Genomic DNA, 22,807 nt, shown 5'->3' on the forward strand with positions numbered 1-22,807 from the left:
GAACCTGAAAGAACCTGAAAGAATCTAAAAGAATGTGAAAGAATTTGAAAGAATATGGAAGAACCTGAAAAAATCTGAAAGAATCTGAAAGAATCTGAAAGAATCTGAAAGAATCTGACAGAACCCGAAAAAACCTGAAAAACCTGAAATATCTTGAAGAATATGAGGATATCTGAAAGAATCGGAAGGAATCGGAAAGAATCCAATAGAATCTGGAAAAATCTGAGAAAACCTGAGAGACTCCGAGAGAATCTGAAGGGTTCTGAAAGAATTTAAAAGAATTTGATACAATTTGAAGGAGTTTCAAGGAATTTGTTAAAATCTGAACTAATGTGAAAATATTTGAGAATAGAATCTGAAAGAATATGAGAGAATCTGAAGGAATCTGAAAGAATCTGAAGGATCCTGAAAACCTAAAATAATCCGAAGGAGTCTGAAAGAATCCAAAAGAAGCAGTTAGACCCTGAAAAAATCTGATAGAATCCGATAGAAACTGAGGGAATCTGAAAGAATCTAAAAGAATCGAAAATATCTTAAGGTATTTGAATGAATTTGAAGCAGTTTGAAGAAATTTGAAAACATCTGAAAGGATGTGGGACTATCTGTGAGAATCTGAGAGAATATGTGAGATTCTGAAGAATTTTTAGAAAAACAAGACCCGAAACCTCTCAGATGTTTTAAATTCTTCAAAAAATTAAACACCTCAGATTTTATAACTCCTTAAAAAACACCAAGGACCACAAAAATCTTAAAAATTCTTTCAAAAGCTTTTGAGATTACTTAAATTCTTTCAAAAATACACCGGAGACGCCCAGGTATTTTTCAAATTTTTACAAAAACAGAACATTAGGAACCAAGCAGTTTTTTTAAATTCTTTCTAAAATAATAGACCCGGAACACGTAAGATTTTTTAAATCCTTTAAAAAAACACCAGGGATAACAAGATTCTTAAAATTTTCTAAAATCCTTTTAGATTACCTAAATCCTTCAAAAAATCGAATACATGTAGCTTGGGGATACTAAAAATACTTTCAAAAATATATAAAAGTCCAGGGAGAGCAATAAACTTTCCGATTCTTTCAAAAACGAAACATATGGGTCAAAAGAATCTTTAAAATTCTTTCAAAAATTCGTAAGATTTCTTTAATTCATTCAAAAATAGACAAATAACCCACATGAATTGAATCTTTTCGAAAATTTTAAATTCTTTCAAATATAAAATTTTACGAGCCAAGAATATTTCAATTTTTTTCAAAATAGAACAGCAGAAGTCACAAGGTACATACAAATTATTTCAAAATCCCCTGAGTCTTCTTAAATTCTTTAAACAATAGAACTCGACGGATTCCCAGATTTTTCAAATTTTTAGGAGAATAATTTCCAAGATTCTTCCCCAGAGTATTAAGATTGTTTACATTATTTAAAAAATACCAGTACATTCCAAGATTCTTTGAAATTTCTTCAGTAGTGTGTGTAGTAATTAGTAAAATCTTGGACTAATCAATCAAATATTACTCAGATCAGATAAATTGTGCTCATTTTCAAGAAGAAGTTTATTTAATACCAGAAGTTAGAGTTAAGTATTTAAACGAAAAAGCATCCGCATCCTTTGATTTAAATACGAAAACCCCTGGCAACACAATGCCTCCAGAACACAGCCCTGTTTAGTGCCCCCCGAGCCCAACCCTCCTCCCCCGGCTAATTAGCCAAGCGGCCCCAAACTCCCAAATCCCTGCGAATTCCTGCCATATTCGCGCCCTGCCGCCGACACCTACACTATCATAAAACTCCAAAGTATTTACTCTCTCCAGCCCCGTCCGTGTCGAAACCGGGACGATTCACGAGTGAAAGAATGTAAACAGTGAGTTTATAAATTCTTGGCACGGCAACACGCCAGTGGTAGGGCTGCGGCTGGGAGCATGCGTCGCAAGACGCGACGTCGCGACGACGTTCCGCTCGGTGCAGTGCACCCGAGAGCGTCGGCGGCGTCGCGACGCTTCTTCAGTCGAACGCGAGACACACGAGTCGGAGGACACGAGTTGATCCGGAGGGGAATGAGTTGTGGTGTTTAGGGGAACAGAAGACGAAGAGAAAAATGGTAAGAGGATTAAAACGCGATGGATTGATTTGGAGATAAAATTTCTATATTTATTTATGTGGTAGTTAATTCGCTAAATTACAACGCGTTCGCTCTGTTTGTGTTGACAAAACTGGAATTTAACTCTTTCATGTTTACCTATTTTAAAAAATTGCAGGATTATTTTGTATGTTCACTGAACGGAAACACTCGGTGATATGTACATACATTTGCAATTCACAAATTATTTTCCTGGAAGTGGATACTGCGTAACTCAATAACGGTTCGTTTGAATGTTTCGATTTTTTGTCTCTCGTTTAATAAATTATGATAAGGGGTCATTATAATCCGCTTAAATTTATTTATTGATGCGGTAGAATATTTAATGATTATTTTCAGAATTAACCTTGAATAATATATAATTTTGTTAAAACTACTCGGTTTTGTATTTCTATAGAGCTTGAGCTATTTTGAACTGACCTGAATTTAATATTTCGTACCGAGCTCTTTTAAGAATTTTCGAAATAAATTAATAATTCTTACTTAGTTATGTTGAAATCTGTACTATTTAAAGTTTATATGCAACACATTAAATTCTTTCGATATTCAGTTCTAACACTTCTAAGATTTTTTCTAAACAGTTTCTTGAGAATCCTCGAAACAAAAATTTATCAATATCCCGGCGCCTCCACCATTTTTATATAAAAGTTAAATCTGATCCTGTCCATCCAACTTATCAAAAATCAATTTTTTCAAAATCGTTTCTTCGCAAATATATTATTCCATATCAACGTTTGTCAGGAATCCACGAAAACAATGTCTAGAAATTTAATTCTTGAATAGTTTTTCAAAAACTTTCCTGGAAAATCTTCTAACTAAATATTTATCATTTTTATTATTATCCCGGCGCCTCCACCATTTTTTTTATAAAGAGTGAATTTCACAAATCCACTAGAACAGAGCCAAGATTTTCTCAGAATCACGAATCTGCGCTTATTTTGGTTGTGTCTCTTTTGATTCCAAAGAAAACAAAATTTTTATGAAAACACTAAAATCGGTAAAATTCGTCTATGGGTTGAGTTATTTTTTTCGGTTGAAATCAACATTTACAGATACACACGTAATTTTTTATAAAAACTGGTTTGAGAATTCTCGAAATATTTTTTTTTATTTTAATTATCCCGGCGCCTCCGCAATTTTTATATTAAAAATTAATCTCAACAAATCCACCGAAAAAGGGGTTATTCTTATGGGAAATTATTTCGGGATCATAAATTTGTGTCTGTTTTCGTTATATCTTGTCATACAACGATAGAAAGTCAGTTTATATTTAATAAGCTAAAATTGGTCAAATTTGTCTTCAACTTGCTTTATTTATTCAAGTTGAAATTTGCGTAGGTTTTCTTATAATGTTCTCTCATGAATATAATTAGAGAAATGCGTAAGCTCTTCGGAAATGTTTTATTCTGTATAGAAAATTTATAGGAATTCTCGAAATTAATATTTCTTAATTTAATTCTTATCCCGGCACTTTTGACATTTTCGACTATTTTTCAACTACTATTTTCGAAAATTAGTTGAATACACTTTCTTGTAGATTTCGAATCCAGAAGTCATTTTCGGCTTCGTTTCTTCGGAAATTCCTACCGTTTTTCCAAAATTGCTAATTGAATTTCAGCAATTTTTGCAGTTTTGTCAAAATAGTTCACTATAAAATTTTTATAGATAAAAATGAAAATTCTTATTAATTTTTGTTTCACAAAATACAACTGTTCCAAGAATGTACATTGTAGTTTATGTAAATATCGCAGAAATGTTTAAAATTTGTTTATTTGGGACAATCGAGAAGTCAAAAAAAGGTACGAATTAGCGGTTTTTTTCTTACTTTTTTCACATCCTAGATTCAATTATTAGTTTTCACTCCCACTCCACAGAAAAACATAATTAACAAAATATTTTCTAACTAAATATTTATCTTTTTTATTATTATCCCGGTGCTTCCACCATTTTTGTATAAAGAGTGAATTTCAACAAATCCACTAGAACAGGGTCAAGATTTTCTCAGGAACACGAATCTGCGCTCATTTTGGTTGTGTCAATTTTGATTCCGAAGAAAACAAAATTTTTATGAAAACACTAAAATCGGTAAAATTCGCTTTTGGGTTGAGTTATTTACTTTGGTTGAAATCTTTATTGGTTCCTTTTATTCTGTTTTAATATTAGTACATCTACAGATACACACGTAATTTTTCATAAAAATTTGTTGTGCGAATTCTCGAAATAAATTTTGATAATTTTAATTACCATCCCGGCGCCTCCAACATTTTTATATTAAAAATTAGTCTTAAACAATCCACCAAAAAATGGGTTATTCCTTTGGGAAATTTTCTCAGAGTTATAAATTTGTGGTTATTTTTGTTTTATCTTTTTGATTGCGAAGAAGACATTAAAATCGCTGAAATCGATTTCATAATTGAGACATTTTTTTTGGTAGAAATTTTTACTGGTTTCATTATCTTGTTCCATTATTACTAGGTTTAGAGAAATGCGTAATTTATTTTAAAAATTTACTTGAGATTCCTGCAAATAAGTATTTCTAATTTTAATTCTTATCCCGGCACCTCCTCCATTTTCATATAAAAAATTAAATTTTATTAAATCAGGTTAAAAATCTTCATTGGAAATTTTCTCTCTCCTATTCCTCATTCTGTTTCTATCACTTTGTTCGCTTTTCAGACCATTTCTTGAATATGCGCTTTATTTGCGTTTACCGTTTTTTTTTTCACTTCCTAGATCCTATTATTCACCAGGTCTCCTTTTCAGCAATTGATTTTATCCGAGCTGAATGAAAGGAATGATCGTATACTAAACGGTCGTCAGAATGAGAAGAGGAGGGGGTAGGCGGAGCTAGTACTTGCTGATTTTGGCAAATAACATTCCTTCCAAGAACATACAGGGCGGGTGGGCGGGGCTAGTATTTACTAAGATAAGACTGATTTTGGCAAATGTCTTACCTTCCAAGAAAATAGAGGGTGGGTGGGCGGGGCTAGTATTTGATAATGTAAGACTAATTTTGGCACTTTTGACATTTTCGACTATTTTTCAACTACTATCTTCGAAAGAAAAAAAAGAAAACACTTTCTTGTAGATCTCACTATCCAGAAGTCATTTTCGGCTTCGTTTTTCGGAAATTCCTACCGTTTTTCCAAAATTGCTAATCGAATTACAGCAATTTTAGCAGTTTCGTCAAAATACCTCACTATGAAAATTTTATGTGTAGATAAAAATTAAAATTCTTATTAATTTTTGTTTCACAAAATTGAAATGTTCCAAGAATGTACATTGTAGTTTATATATATATATATCACAGAAATGTTTAAAATTTGTTTATTTGGGACAAGAGAGAAGTCAGGACAGATCAGATCATGTTAGGTCAAGTCTGGTCAGGTGCATGAAATAAGAAATAAATTTTATGGCAAATAGTATAACAAGAAAGTTAAGACTTGTGCTTTTTTTCTTATTTTTTTTAAATCCTAGATTCTATTATTAGTTTTCACACCCACTCCACAGAAAAACATAATTAACAAAAAAATTTCTAACTAAAAATTTGTCATTTTTATTATTACCCCGGCGCCTCCACCATTTTTGTATAAAGAGTGAATTTCAACAAATCCACTAGAACAGGGTCAAGATTTTCTCAGGAACACGAATCTGCGCTCATTTTGGTTGTGTCAATTTTGATTCCGAAGAAAACAAAATTTTTATGAAAACACTAAAATCGGTAAAATTCGCTTTTGGGTTGAGTTATTTACTTTGGTTGAAATCTTTATTGGTTCCTTTTATTCTCTTTTAATATTAGTACATCTACAGATACACACGTAATTTTTCAAAAATTTGTTGTGCGAATTCTCGAAATAAATTTTGATAATTTTAATTACCATCCCGGCGCCTCCAACATTTTTATATTAAAAATTAGTCTTAAACAATCCACCAAAAAATGGGTTATTCCTTTGGGAAATTTTCTCAGAGTTATAAATTTGTGGTTATTTTTGTTTTATCTTTTTGATTGCGAAGAAGACATTAAAATCGCTGAAATCGATTTCATAATTGAGACATTTTTTTTGGTAGAAATTTTTACTGGTTTCATTATCTTGTTCCATTATTACTAGGTTTAGAGAAATGCGTAATTTATTTTAAAAATTTACTTGAGATTCCTGCAAATAAGTATTTATAACTTTAATTCTTATCCCGGCACCTCCACCATTTTCATAAAAAAAAATAAATTTTATCAAATCAGGTTAAAAATCTTCATTAGAAATTTTCTCTCTCCTATTCCTCATACAGTTTCTACCAATTTGTTCGCTTTTCGGACCATTTCTTGAATATGTGCACTATCTGCGCTTAGCGCTTTTTTTTCACTTCTTTGATCCTATTATTACTTTCCATTGCCACTAGACAGAAGAAAATATTTAGCCCCGCCCACCCACCCGGTCTCCTTTTCAGTGATTGATTTTGTCCGATCTGAATGAAACGAATGATCGATTACTAAACAGTCGTTAGAATGAGAAGAGGAGGGGGTGGGCGGAGCTAGTACTTGCTGATTTTGGCAAATAACATACCTTCCAAGAAAATAGAGGGCGGGTGGGTGGGCCTAGTATTTGATAAGATAAGAGTGATTTTGGCAAATGACTTACCTTCCAAGAAAATAGAGGGTGGGTGGGCGGGGCTAGTTTTTGATAATAAAAGACTAATTTTGGCACTTTGGACATTTTCGACTATTTTTCAACTACTATCTTCGAAAATTAGTTGAAAACACTTTTTTGTAGATTTCACTATCCAGAAGTCATTTTCGGCTTCGTTTTTCGGAAATTCCTACAGTTTTTCCAAAATTGCTAATCGAATTACAGCAATTTTTGCAGTTTCGTCAAAATAGCTCACTATAAAAATTTTATAGATAAAAATGAAAATTCTTATTAATTTTTGTTTCACAAAATACAACTGTTCCAAGAATGTACATTGTAGTTGATATATATATATCACAGAAATGTTTAAAATTTGTTTATTTAGGACAATAGAGAAGTCAGGAGAGATCAGATCACGTTAGGTCAAGTCTGGTCAGGTGCATGAAATAAGAAATAAATTTTATGGCAAATAGTATAACAAGAAAGTTACGACTTGTGCCTTTTTTTCTTATTTTTTTTACATCCTAGATTCTATTATTAGTTTTCACTCCCACTCCACAGAAAAACATAGTTAACAAAAAAATTTCTAACTAAATATTTATCTTTTTTATTATTATCCCGGCGCCTCCACCATTTTTGTATAAAAAGTGATTTTCAACAAATCCACTAGAACAGGGTCAAGATTTTCTCAGGATCACGAATCTGCGCTCATTTTGGTTGTGCCTCTTTTGATTCCAAAGGAAACAAAATTTTGATGAAAACACTAAAATCGGTAAAATTCGTCTTTGGGTTGAGTTATTTATTTTGGTTGAAATGTTTATTGGTTCCTTTATTCTGTTATAATATTAGTACATCTACAAATACACATGTAATTTTTCATAAAAATTTGTTGTGAGAATTGTCGAAATAAATTTTTATAATTTTAATTATCATCCCGGCGCCTCCACCATTTTTATATTAAAAATTAGTCTGAACAAATCCACCGAAAAATGTGTAATTCCTATGGGAAATTATCTCAAGATCATAAATTTGTGCTTATTATGGATTTATCTTTTTGATTGTGAAGAAAACATTAAAATCGAGGAAATCGATTTCATAATTGAGACATTTTTTTTGGTAGATATTTTTACTGGTTTCGTTATTTTGCTCCGCTATTACTAGGTTTACAGAATTGGGTAAATTATTTTAAAAATTTACTTGAGATTAATGCAAATAAGCACTTTGTAACTTTAATTCTTATCCCGGCACCTCCATCTTTTTCATATAAAAAATTAAATTTTATCAACCCAGGTCAAAAATGGGTTCCCTTCATTGGAAATTTTCTTTCTCCCATTCCCCATACTATTCCTTTTAATTTGTTCGCTTTTCGGACCATTTCTTGAATATGCGCCCTATCTGAGTTATTGCTTTTTAACGTAGATCCTAAGTACTGGAATTCTTTCACCTGTTCAGTGTTCTTCCCCCTCATTCACTTGCAATTCCTTTTTTTATACGTACTTTTCGAAACTTTTAATCATTGTTTTCATTTCTTCTCTTTTCTTTGCCACAATCACCAGTATCGCTAGTATTTGATTAGATAAGAGAGAGCATTTTTACATTTTCGTCTGTATTACAACTATATCCGAAAAATTATTGAAAACATTTTCTTGCAGACTTCGATATCCAGAACATAGCAAACAGGATAACAAAAAAAATTACGCTTAGCGCTTTTTTTCACTTCCTCGATTCTATTATTACTTTCCATTGCCACTAGACAGAAGAAAGTATTTAGCCCCGCCCACCCACCCAGTCTCCTTTTCAGCGATTGATTTTATCCGATCTGAATAAAACGAATGATCGTATATTAAACAGTCGTTAGAATGAGAAGAGAAGGGGGTGGGCGGAGCTAGTACTTTCTGATTTTGGCAAATAACATTCCTTCCAAGAAAATACAGGGCGGGTGGGCGGGGCTAGTATTTACTAAGATAAGACTGATTTTGGCAAATCACTTACCTCCCAAGAAAATAGAGGGTGGGTGGGCGGGGTTAGTATTTGATAATATATGACTAATTTTGGCACTTTTGACATTTTCGACTATTTTTCAACTAGTATATGCGAAAACAAGTTGAAAACACTTTCTTGTAGATTTCAATATCCAGAAGTCATTTTCGGCTTCGCTTCTTCGGAAATTCCTACCGTGTTTCCAAAATTGCTATTGAAATACAGGAATTTTTGCAGTTTCGTCAAAATAGCTCACTATAAAAATTTTAGAGATAAAAATGAAAATTCTTATTAATTTTTGTATCACAAAATACAACTGTTCCAAGAATGTACTTTGTAGTTTTTATATATATCACAGAAATGTTTAAAATTTGTTTAGTTGGGACAATAGAGAAGTCAGGACAGGTCAGATCATGGTAGTTGAAGTCTGGTCAGGTGCATGAAATAAGAAAAAAATTTATAACAAATAGTATAACAAAAAAATTACGACTTGCGCCTTTTTTCTTATTTTTTTCACATCCTAGATTCTATAATTAGTTTTCGCTCCCACTCCACAGAAAAACATAATTAACAAAAAAAAGTTTTAACTAAATATTTATCAGTTTTATTATTATTCCGGCGCCACCACCTCTTTTCTATAAAGAGTGAATTTCAACAAATCCACAAGAACAGGGTCAAGATTTTCTCAGGATCAGGAATCTGAGCTTATTTTGAATGTGTCTCTTTTCATTCCCAAGAAAACAAAATTTTAATGAAAACACTAAAATCGATAAAACTCGTCTTTGGGCTGAGTTATTTATTTTGGTTGAAATCTTTATTGCTTCCTTTATTCTGTTTTAATATTAGTACATCTACAGATACATACGTAATTTTTCAAAAAATTTTTTGTGAGAATTCTCAAAATAAATTTTGAGAATTTTAATTACTATGCCGGCGCCTCCACCATTTTTATATTAAAAATTAGTCTTAACAAATCCACCGAAAAATGGGTTATTCTTATGGGAAATTTTCTCAGGATCATAAATTTGTATTTATTTTCGTTATATTTTGTCATACAGCGAAAGAAAGTCAGTTTATATTTAATAAGCTAAAATTGGTCAAATTTGTCTTTAACTTGCTTTATTTATTCAAGTTGAAATCTGCGTAGGTTTTCTTATTATGTTCTCTCATGAATATAATTAGAGAATTGCGTAAGCTCTTCGGAAATGTTTTATTCTGTATAGAAAATTTATAGGAATTCTCGAAATTAATATTTCTTAATTTAGTTCTTATCCCGGCACCTCCAACATTTTTATATAAAAAAATTAAAGTTTATCAAAACAGGTCAAAAATGGGTTGTCTTCATTGGAAATTTTCTCTCTCCTATTCCCCATACTTTTCCTATCACTTTGTTCGCTTTTCGGACCATTTCTTGAATATGCGCTCTATCTGAGTTATTGCTCTTTAATGTATATCCTAAGTACTGGAATTCTTTCACCTGTTCAGTGTTCTTCCCCCTCATTCACTTCCAATTCCTTTTTTTATACGTACTTCTCGAAACCTTTAATCGTTGTTTTCATTTCTTCTCTTTTCTTAGCCACAATCACCAGTATCGCTAGTATTTGATTAGATAAGAGAGAGCATTTTTACATTTTCGTCTGTATTACAACTATATCCGAAAAATTATTGAAAACATTTTCTTGAAGACTTCGATATCCAGAACATAGCAAATATGATAATAAAAAAATTTACGCTTGCGCTTTTTTTTCACTTCCTAGATTCTATTATTACTTTCCATTGCCACTAGACAGAAGAAAGTATTTAGCCCCGCCCACCCACCCAGTCTCTTTTTCAGCGATTGATTTTATCCGATCTGAATAAAACGAATGATCGTATATTAAACAGTCGTTAGAATGAGAAGAGGAGGGGGTGGGCGGAGCTAGTACTTGCTGACTTTGGCAAATAACATACCTTCCAAGAAAATAGAGGGCGGGTGGGCGGGGCTAGTTTTTGACAAGATAAGAGTGATTTTGGCAAATGACTTACCTTCCAAGAAAATAGAGGGTGGGTGGGCACTTTTGTCATTTTCGATTGTTTTTCAACTACTATATTTGAAAATTAGTTGAAAACATTTTCTTGTAGATTTCAATATAAAGAAGAAATTTTCGGCTTCAGTTCTTCGGAAATTCCTGTCGTTTTTCCAAAACTGCTAATTGAATTACAGCAATTTTTGCAGTTTCGTCAAAATAGCTCACTGTAAAAATTTTATAGATAAAAATGAAAATTCTTATTAATTTTTGTTTCATTAAATGCAACTGTTCCAAGAATGTACTTTGTAGTTTTTATATATATCACAGAAATGTTTAAAATTTGTTTATTTGGGACAATAGAGAAGTCAGGACAGGTCAGATCACGTTAGGTCAAGTCTGGTCAGGTGCATGAAATGAGAAATAAATTTTATAGCAAATAGTATAACAAAAAAGTTACGACTTCGCTTTTTTTCTTATTTTTTTTACATCCTAGATTCTATTATCAGTTTTCACTCCCACTCCACAGAAAAACATAATAAACAAAAAAAATTCTAACTAAATATTTTTCATTCTGATTATTATCCCGGCGCCTCCACCATTTTTGTACAAAGAGGGAATTTCAACAAATCCATTAGAACAGAGTCAAGATTTTCTCAGGATCACGACTTTGAACTTATTTTGGTTGTGTCTCTTTTGATTCCAAAGAAAACAAGTTTTTTATGAAAACACTAAAATCGGTCAAATTTGTCTTTGGGTTGAATTATTTATTTTGGTTGAAATCTTTATTGGTTCCTTTATTCTGTTTTAATATTACTACATTTACGGATACACACGTAATATTTTATAAAAACTGGTTTGAGAATTATCGAAATATATTTTTTTTTAATTTTAATTATCCCGGCGCCTCCACCATTTTTACGAGTATATTAAAAATTAATCTCAACAAATCCATCGAAAAAGGGGTCATTCTTATGGAAAATTTTCTCAGGATCATAAATTTGTGTTTGTTTTCCTTTATATCTTGTCATACAACGAAAGAAAGCCAGTTTATATTTAATAAGCTAAAATTGGTCAAATTTGTCTTCAACTTGCGTTATTTATTCAAGTTGAAATCTGCGTAGGTTTTCTTATAATGTTCTCTCATGAATATAATTAGAGAAATGCGGAAACTCTTCGGAAATGTTTTATTCTGTATAGAAAATTTATAGGAATTCTCGAAATTAATATTTCTTAATTTAATTCTTATCCCGGCACCTCCAATAGTTTCATATAAAAAAATTAAATTTGATAATATAAGACTAATTTTGGCACTTTTGACATTTTCGACTATTTTTCAACTACTATTTTCGAAAATTAGTTGAATACACTTTCTTGTAGATTTCGAATCCAGAAGTCATTTTCGGCTTCGTTTCTTCGGAGATTCCTACCGTGTTTTTAAATTTGCTAATTAAATTACAGCAATTTTTGCAGTTTCGTCAAAATAGCTCACTATAAAATTTTTATAGATAAAAATGAAAATTCTTATTAATTTTTGTTTCACAAAATACAACTGTTCCAAGAATGTCCATTGTAGTTTATATATATATATATATCACAGAAATGTTTAAAATTTGTTTATTTGGGACAATCGAGAAGTCAAAAAAAGTTACGATTAGCGCTTTTTTTCTTACTTTTTTCACATCCTAGATTCTATTATTAGTTTTCACTCCCACTCCACAGAAAAACATAATTAACAAAAAATTTTCTAACTAAATGTTTATCTTTTTTATTATTATCCCGGCGCCTCCACCATTTTTGTATAAAAAGTGATTTTCAACAAATCCACTAGAACAGGGTCAAGATTTTCTCAGGATCAAAAATCTGCGCTCATTTTGGTTGCGTCTCTTTTGATTCCGAAGAAAACAAAATTTTTATGAAAACACTAAAATCGGTAAAATTCGTCTTTGGGTTGAGTTATTTATTTTGGTTGAAATGTTTATTGGTTCCTTTATTCTGTTATAATATTAGTACATCTACAAATACACACGTAATTTTTCATAAAAATTTGTTGTGAGAATTCTCGAAATAAATTTTTATTCTTTTAGTTATTATCCCGGCGCCTCCACCTTTTTTATATTAAAAATTAGTCTCAACAATTCCGCCGAAAAAGGGGTTGTTCCTATGGAAAATTATCTCAGGATCATAAATTTGTGCTTATTTTGGTTTTATCTTTTTGATTGTGAAGAAAACGTTAAAATCGATGAAATTGATTTCATAATTGAGACATTTTTTTTTGGTAGAAATCTTTACTGGTTTCGTTATTTTGTTCCACTATTACTAGGTTTACAGAAATGCGTAATTTATTTCAAAAATTTATTTGAAAATCCTGCAAATAAGTATTTATAACTTTAATTCTTATCCCGGCACCTCCACCATTTTCATAAAAAAAATTATCAAATCAGGTTAAAAATCTTCATTGGAAATTTTCTCTCTCCTATTCTCGAAATAAATTTTTAAAATCATCCCGGCGCCTCCACAATTTTTATATTAAAAATTAATCTCAACAAATCCACCGAAAAATGGGTTATTCTTATGGGAAATTTTCTCAGGATCATAAATTTGTACTTGTTTTCGTTATATTTTGTCATACAGCGAAAGAAAGTCAGTTTACATTTAATAAGCTAAAATTGGTAAAATTTGTCTTTAACTTGCTTTATTTATTCAAGTTGAAATCTGCGTAGGTTTTCTTATTATGTTCTCTCATGAATATAATTAGAGAATTGCGTAAGCTCTTCGGAAATGTTTTATTCTGTATAGAAAATTTATAGGAATTCTCGAAATTAATATTTCTTAATTTAGTTCTTATCCCGGCACCTCCAACATTTTTATATAAAAAAATTAAAGTTTATCAAAACAGGTCAAAAATGGGTTGTCTTCATTGGAAATTTTCTCTCTCCTATTCCCCATACTTTTCCTATCACTTTGTTCGCTTTTCGGACCATTTCTTGAATATGCGCTCTATCTGAGTTATTGCTCTTTAATGTATATCCTAAGTACTGGAATTCTTTCACCTGTTCAGTGTTCTTCCCCCTCATTCACTTCCAATTCCTTTTTTTATACGTACCTCTCGAAAGCTTTAATCGTTGTTTTCATTTCTTCTCTTTTCTTAGCCACAATCACCAGTATCGCTAGTATTTGATTAGATAAGAGAGAGCACTTTTACATTTTCGTCTGTATTACAACTATATCCGAAAAATTATTGAAAACATTTTCTTGAAGACTTCGATATCCAGAACATAGCAAATATGATAATAAAAAAATTTACGCTTGCGCTTTTTTTTCACTTCCTAGATTCTATTATTACTTTCCATTGCCACTAGGCAGAAGAAAGTATTTAGCCCCGCCCACCCACCCAGTCTGCTTTTCAGTGATTGATTTTGTTCGATCTGAATGAAACGAATGATCGATTACTAAACAGTCGTTAGAATGAGAAGAGGAGGGGGTAGGCGGAGCTAGTACTTGCTGATTTTGGCAAATAACATACCTTCCAAGAAAATAGAGGGCGGGTGGGTGGGGCTAGTATTTGATAAGATAAGAGTGATTTTGGCAAATGACTTACCTTCCAAGAAAATAGAGGGTGGGTGGGCGGGGCTAGTTTTTGATAATAAAAGACTAATTTTGGCACTTTTGACATTTTCGACTATTTTTCAACTACTATTTTCGAAAATTTGTTGAAAACACTTTCTTATAGATTTCAATATCCACAAGTCATTTTCGAATTCGTTTCTTCGGAAATTTCTACCGTTTTCTGAAATTGCTAATTGAATTACAGCAATTTTTGGAATTTCGTCAAAATATCTCACTGTAAAAATTTTACAGAAAAAAATGAAAATTCTTATTAATTTTTGTTTCACAAAATACAACTGTTCCAAGAATGTACTTTGTAGTTTTTATATGTTTCACAGAAATGTTTAAAATTTGTTTATTTGGGACAATAGAGAAGTCAGGACAGGTCATATCACGTTAGGTCAAGTCTGGTCAGGAGCATGAAATAAGAAATATATTTTATAGCAAATAGTATAACAAAAAAGTTACGACTTGCGCTTTTTTTCTTATTTTTTTTACATCCTAGAATCTATTATTAGTTTTTACTCAAACTCCACATAAAAAACATAACCATGCATGCTGGGACCAAAGTAACTGTTTTGCTTATAAACGTGCAATTAAAAAATTAAAATCTGATGTTTTTGGGTTATTGTAGCAATCAGCGTTTCTACCTACAAGTATGATTAAATCTTCTCTTATGATTTATTATCAAAATGTTAGAGGTCTAAATACTAAAACAAACATCTTGTATAATGCATCTCTTATAGACAATTTCAAGTTGATTGCATTTACGGAAACGTGGTTAAATTCTACTATTAATAGTTGTGAACTTTTTAATCTTTCCCTGTACAATGTTTTTCGAGGTGATCGCAAGTATCACTTGTTGAATAAACAAAGAGGTGGTGGTGTTATGTTGGCGGTTGATAAGTCCTATAGAGCAGTCCAATTGGAGGTTCCCAATGTTCCAGACATAATTGATTTACTTTGTGTTAAAGTATTTTTATCATCTAGATTCATATACGTCATTGTGCTATATATTCCACCAGGTATAAATGTTGAAGAGTATGATGCTCTTGTTGACTCTATTATGTCTCTTGAGTGTTTATACAACAACAGAATTGTAATTCTAGGTGATTTTAATATCCCTGAAATAGGAACATCAAAGGCATCACATGCGGTACAGATTCTAGAAAAACTCTTTACCTTAGAACAATCTAATCATATTGTTAATATAAATGGCAGAATTCTAGATCTTATTTTTCATAATTTTACGCGTTGTATTGTCACTCGTGCTAATGATCCTGTATTACAGGAAGATAATCATCACCCACCTCTGTTAATTGACTTAAGTATAAAACATAACACTCATACCTATAGATCGAAAGGTGGCTTTAATTTTAAGAAGGCGAATTTTAGTCAACTCTATGATGAAATATTTAGGTATGATTGGTCAATGATTCATAATTCTAGTGATCCTTCTGATGCTTTGAATTTATTTTATGAACATCTTAATATGTTATTTGAGAAATCAGTGCCCAAGAAAAAATCCATAAAAACATCTTATCCTATCTGGTTTACATTGGGGATAATAAAAAATATAAAATTAAAACACAGAGAATGGAAAAAATATAAGCGTACTAAAAATATTGTCCACTATAATAATATGAGTTCTCTTAGAAAAACTATTAAACGAGATGCTGCTAAAGCATATAACGAATATGTTGAGTCTATGGAAGCAAGCATAAAAACAAATCCAAATAAATTCTGGGCTTTTGTTAACTCCAAAAGGAAATTTTCTGTTCTACCACATTGTTTCACCTATAATAATGAAGAACACACCGATCCGCAAAACATTGCAGATTTATTTGCATCATTCTTTGCATCAACGTATAAAGATCATAATGATATAACCGAGGATACAACTAACTACAATAATCTCCAACATGAAGTTCTACATAACTCTTGTCTAAATATTAATAAAATAGAAGAAAATGATGTACTCAAGGCAATTAAGCGATTAAAAACATCCATGACAGCTGGACCAGACTTTATACCTGCATTTATGATTAAGGATTGTGCATATATTTTTGCCAAACCATTGTGTAAGATTTTCAATTTAATAATAAACACATGTAGATATCCAGATATATTTAAATTGACACGTATATGCCCCGTTTTCAAAAAAGGTGACAAATGTTTGGTTGAGAACTATAGACCAATCTCTATAATGTGTAATTTTGCCAAAATATTTGAATTTATCATATCAGACTTAATAGCGTTCCATATGAACAAAATTATATCCGAACATCAGCATGGATTCATTTATAAAAGATCTACAGTCACAAACCTTTTATCTAAAACTCAATATATATCCGAATGCCTTGATAGAGGTAATCAGGTGGACGTTATATATCTGGATTTCTCCAGGGCGTTTGATAGTATTAATCACACATTGCTCCTTGATAAACTTGAATGTTTTGGATTCTCAGACTCTTTTATTCTTTTACTAAATTCCTATTTATTTAATAGGTCTACATATGTGAATTATAGGGGTTTTACTTCTTACACATTTACCCAATCATCTGGTGTACCACAAGGGTCAGTTCTTGGACCTCTCCTCTTTGTTTTATATATAAATGACATCACGAAAACACTTCATACTAAACATCTGTTATATGCTGATGACCTTAAGATTTACCATGAAATAAAAAATACATCTGATTGTTCAATGTTACAGCAGGACTTACAAAATATATTACATTGGAGTACCCTAAATCATTTGAATATTAATAAAACTAAGTGTTATGTTATGTCATTTACTAGAAATGAATACAAAGTAAATTATCATTATAGCATAGATGATGTTATCTTGAATAGACCTAATGTCGTCAATGATCTTGGGGTAACATTTGACGCTAAATTATCGTTTTCATGTCATATAAGAAAAATTTCAGATGATGCCTATAAGTGTCTAGGTTTCGTTATTCGTAACTCCAAATCATTTAATGACACCTCCACAATCATGACACTCTATATCGCCTTTGTTCGCAGTAAAATTGAATATGCATCTACAATCTGGTCTCCATGCTATAAAATATATTGTTCCGATCTAGAAAAGATTCAAAGACGCTTTTTGAAGTTTTGTGCATTCTTTGTAGATGGTTTTTATCCTATTCGTAACTTTCCACAGGACCTGCTACTATCTCGTTTCGCTTTACAAAGTCTTCTTATCAGAAGATCCATGCAAGCATCGGTAATTTTATTTAAAATAATACAAAATATAATTGAATGTAAATATATTTTCAACCAAATTTCTTTACATACACCTAGAATCAACTGCCGGTATCATCATATTTTTCAGCCACTTCGTGCTAGAACTAATATGCTTATGTTTTCGCCTCTAAATCAGATGATACTAAGCTACTGCAGCGTTGAGAAAGATGTTGATATTTTTAACTGCAAGCTGAATCAATTAAAAAGATGTTTTCATACATGACAGTACAAAGAGGTTAAACACCAACACTGGTACCTAATAGAAAATTATTCATGGTTTCATTACATTTTAAGAGTATACATAATAGTACTTATAGTATTTTATAATTATTATCTGAGCTCACCTAACTGGGACTTGCAGTAGTATAGCTGCAATTGTGCTTAAACTGATGAAATCAATATACTAACATGTTTTAACTTGGCTTGTAATTGGGTTTTAAAAAACCTGTTAGCCAATGTACAATAATAATAATAATAATAATAATAATAATAATAATTAACAAAAAATTTTCTAACTAAATTTTTATCATGTTTATTATTATCCCGGCGCCTCTGCCATTTTTGTATAAAGAGTTAATTTCAACAAATCCACTAGAACAGGGTCAAGATTTTCTCAGGATCACAAATTTGCGCTTGTTTTGGTTGTGTCTCTTTTAATTCCAAAGAAAACATAATTTTAATTATCGTCCCGGCGCCTCCACCATTTTTATATTAAAAATTAGTCTCAACAAATCCACCAAAAAAAGGGGTAATTCTTATGGGAAATTATCTCAGGATCGTAAATTTGTGCTTATTTTGGTTTTATTTTTTTGATTGTGAAGAAAACTGAATTTTTAGGCAAAACAGTAAAATCGCCCAAATTTTACAGTTGAGTTATATATTTTGGTAGCAATTTCCACCGGTTCCAATTTGTTCTACTATTACTAGGTTTACAGAAATGCGTAATTTATTTTAAATAGTTACATAAGAATGCTATACAAGTATTTATAAATTGAATTACACCATTATTATATAAAATTTTAGATTTCATCAAATTTTCTCGTTCTTTTTTTAAAATTCTCTGAGATTGATAAACTTGCGCTTATTTTCGTGATATCTTGTCATATAACGAACGAAAGTCAATATTCAGAAATATTATGCGACAATTCTATGAATCACCCTGTATAATAGTTGTTTGAGTGTTGTTTTCATTTCATAACAAAATCGATTGTAGCCATCTGTCTAACACCTTGGTTTCGCCGTAAATTCATGCCAAACTTTGACCTAGCACGCTGTCAAATCCATGCCGGCGCACCCACCAACTTTAACCTTGCCACTAACACTATTTTTGGAATCTCGTTCGATCCAAACAACACCGAAAACACAAACATTATAAAAATCGTCTACCACTACTTTTAATCGAAATCAACGCTGCCCTTTCACCCCACGCCCCAAATCCCCGTAAACCCAATTCTCGCATTTGCGTCATTCCTGAAAACTCCCGAAATTGAATATTTCAGCACAAAAGCGATTATCTTCATTCGTAAATGAATTATCGATTTTTGATTCAGTCTTCGTAAAAGCTGCTTTATGTGCGACGCAAACAATATTTTTAATTACGCAACGATACAATTACCTCAATTTCCAGGACTGGAAAAGCCGGATGGGCGTTCGTTAACGTCGCCGAAACCAATTAAAAATAATTGCTAGACGCATCCACCTTTTCCATGCCTGGAAACTATTAATGCAAGTTGAAGTAGGTCCCTCCAAGGCCACCGGATCGATGGGCTTGCATGTGGACTACACATGCGGAAAAGAAATAAAACCGGCTGTGTTTGAATAAAAAACCCATCAAGAGCTTTTACGGGCTTTTTTGCATGGTGGCGACCGATTTAGAGCTACCATGTTGGTATTATGGTAACAGTAGCGATTCACTGTAAATTTTTGTTTGCGTTTTATATATCGTTTACTCTAAAAAGCTATTATCGGTTTTGTTTATATATTTCAAGTTCCGATAAGCAAGTAATTTAAATTTGGATTTTTGCTCGAAATTCTGTTTCTGTGGCCAAATATATTCATAACCTGAACTCCCCGCAGACTTCTTTGTCACTTTTCGCTTTCCCATCCACAGTCTTCAGCATTTTTTCCTCTACTTATATTTCACTCGATCTAAAACGTGTCAAAACCCCTTTTTCTGCTTCGAACTCTTCGCCCCTCATCATGTCGGAATTTAATTCATTTTTTCTCCTTGTTTCGCCCCATAATTGTTGGCTTGACGAATCGATCGGAACGGAGGCCATAAAATTTATCAGGGCCGTACCATACGAGGCTTGGCAACCGCCATCCGTTATGGCTCCAATGTTGCAGAAAGTGCTTCTGTAAACCTCCGCACGCATATTAATCCAGGTGAGATACTCGATAAGGGACCGAACGGCATTGTCCGATGGTAAATACGGCGTCAGCGGTGAACATTACAAAGGGCTTTTATTGAAGTTTCGTGACCCCGGATTTTGCACTTTTTGTTTACCGAAAATACAATGCTGCGTCCGCGACGCCGGAAACACCGTCTCGTCAACGGAGATATACATTTTTGCATGCAATCATCAGCTTCTTTTTCTTAATATATATGGTGTTCTTTCAACTACACGATACTTAAAACATATTTTTACATAGTGATTTCTTGTACAGAAATAAGGATTTTTTAGTTAAGCTCCGCCCCCGGCTCCTGGCTCACGACTGAATCGTTGCCTTCTTTTTTTATTTATAATTTTCTTTCTACAATACAATACATATTAAAATATTATTTTGTCTTCACTCTAAATTCACCATCTAATATTTTAAGTATTTTGTTGTTGAAAGAAGACTATGTATATTACGAAAAGAAAGACAAAGGGCAAGTTCGCCCCACCCACCCGCCCCATCTCAATTGTGACTAATTTTTTTATTCATTGTGGGCGGGGACGGGAGCTTAATAACAACATCCTTATTTCCCAACAAGAAATTATTATGTCAAACATGTGTTAAGTTGTCCAGCTGGGGTGGGCGGAGCTAGTACTTGCTAAGACACGACTGATTTTGGCAAATGACTTACCATCCAAGAAAATCGAGGGTGGGTGGGCGGGGCTAGTATTTGATAAGATAAGAGTGATTTTGGCATTTTTGACATTTTCGATCATTTTTCAAATATATCCGAAAATTAGTTAAAGACACTTTCTTATAGATTTCAATATCCAGAAGACATTTTCGGCTTCGTCTCTTCGGAAGTTCCTACCGTTTTTCCAAAATTGCTAATTGAATTACAGCAATTTTTCCAGTTTCGTCAAAATAGCTCACTATAAAAATTTTATAGATAAAAATGAAAATTCTTATTAATTTTTGTTTCACAAAATGCAACTGTTCAAAGAATGTACTTTTTAATTTTTATATATACCATAGAAATGTTTAAAATTTGTTCATTTGGAACAATAGAGAAGTTAGAACAGGTTGGGTCATTTTAGGTTATGCATGAAATAAGAAATACATTTTATGGGAAATATGTAGTATAACAAAAAAGTTACGAGTAGCACTTTTTTTACTTTTTTCTTTTTCCACATCCTAGATTCTGTTATTAGTTTCCACTCCCACTCGACAGAAGAAAATAATTAAGCCCGCCCACCCACCCTGTCTCCTTTTCAATTTTATCCGCTCTGAATGAAATGTATGATCTTATACTACATAGAAACTAAATTAATCGTTAGAATTGGAAGAGAGGGGGTGGGCGGAGTTAGTACTTGCTAAGATAAGACTTATTTTAACAAATTACATACCTTCCAAGAAAATAGAGGGTGGGTGGGCGGGGCTAGTACTTGCTAATATCAGAGTGACTTTGGCAAATAACATACTTTCCAAGAAAATAGAGGGTGGGTGGGCGGGGCTAGTATTTGATAAAATAAGAGTGATTTTGGCACTTTTGACATTTTCGACAATTTTTCAACTACTATATCCGAAAATAAGTTAAAGACATTTTCTTGTATATTTCGATATCCAGAAGTTATTTTCAGCTTCGTTTTTTCGGATTTTTTTTCTTTCTTCACATCCTAAATTTTATTATTAATTTCCACTCCCACTCGACAAAAGAACATAATTTAGCCCCACCCACCCACCCGGTCTCCTTTTCAGTGATTGATTTATGCGATCTGAATGAAATGATTGATTTTATATTGACCAGAAATTAAATCAGTCGTTAGAATGAGAAAAGATGGTGTGGGCGGATATAGTATTTGCTAAGATAAGGGTGATTTTGGTAAATAACATACCTTCCAAGAAAATACAGGGTGGGTGGGCGGGGCTAGTCCTTGCTAATATTAGAGTGACTTTGGCAAATAATATACCTTCCAAGAAAATAGAGGGTGGGTGGGCGGGGCTAGTATTTGATGAGAAAAGACTGATTTTGGCAAATTAAATACCTTCCAAGAAAATAGAAGGCGGGTGGGCGGGGCTAGTATTTGATAAGATAAGAGTGATTTTGGCATTTTTGACATTTTCGATCATTTTTCAACTATATCCGAAAATTAGTTAAAGACACTTTCTTGTAGATTTCGATATCCAGAAGTCATTTTCGGCTTCGTTTTTCGGATTTTTTTTTCTTTTTTCACATCTTACATTCTATTATTAGTTTTCACTCCCACTCCACAGAAAAACATAATTAACCCCACCCACCCACCCGGTCTCTTTTTCAGTGATTGATTTTATCCGATCTGAATGAAATGAATGATATTATACTGACTAGAAATTAAATTAGTCGTTCGAATGAGAAGGGAGGGGTGGGTGGAGCTAGTGTTTGCTAAGATAAGACTGATTTTGGTAAAAAACGTACCTTCCAAGAAAATAGAGGGTGGGTGGGCGGGGCTAGTACTTGCTAATATCAGAGTGACTTTGGCAAATAATATACCTTCCAAGAGAATAGAGGGTGGGTGGGCGGGGCTAGTATTTGATGAGATAAGACTGATTTTGCCACTTTTCACATTTTCGCCCATTTTTCAATTATATCCGAAAATTAGTTAAAGACACTTTCTTGAATATTTCGATATCCAGAAGTCATTTTCAGCTTGGTTGTTTCGGATTTTTTTTTTCACATCATAAATTCTATTATTAGTTTCCACTCCCACTCGACAGAAGAACATAATTAACCCCACCCACCCACCAGGTCTCCTTGTCAGTGATTGATTTATCCGATCTGAATG

At 32.3% G+C, this 22,807-nt stretch overlaps 1 protein-coding gene across 1 annotated transcript in view; it reads left to right on the plus strand.

Moving 5' to 3' along the window:
- Positions 1 to 1,976: 1,976 nt before the first annotated feature.
- LOC135131511 (CCN family member 1) overlaps positions 1,977 to 22,807 on the plus strand; it is a 187,494-nt gene continuing 166,663 nt past the window's right edge. The window contains exon 1 of the mRNA XM_064059288.1: positions 1,977 to 2,098. Within this exon, the coding sequence (XP_063915358.1) occupies positions 2,096 to 2,098 (3 nt within the window). The 5' untranslated portion in view covers positions 1,977 to 2,095. The remainder of the gene's footprint in view (positions 2,099 to 22,807) is intronic.

Source organism: Zophobas morio, unplaced genomic scaffold, assembly GCF_036711695.1.
Source record: "Zophobas morio isolate AGI-343-1 ecotype UQ-CSIRO unplaced genomic scaffold, CSIRO_AGI_Zmor_V1 ptg000020l, whole genome shotgun sequence".
In the NCBI taxonomy this organism is placed as follows: Eukaryota; Metazoa; Arthropoda; class Insecta; order Coleoptera; family Tenebrionidae; genus Zophobas; species Zophobas morio.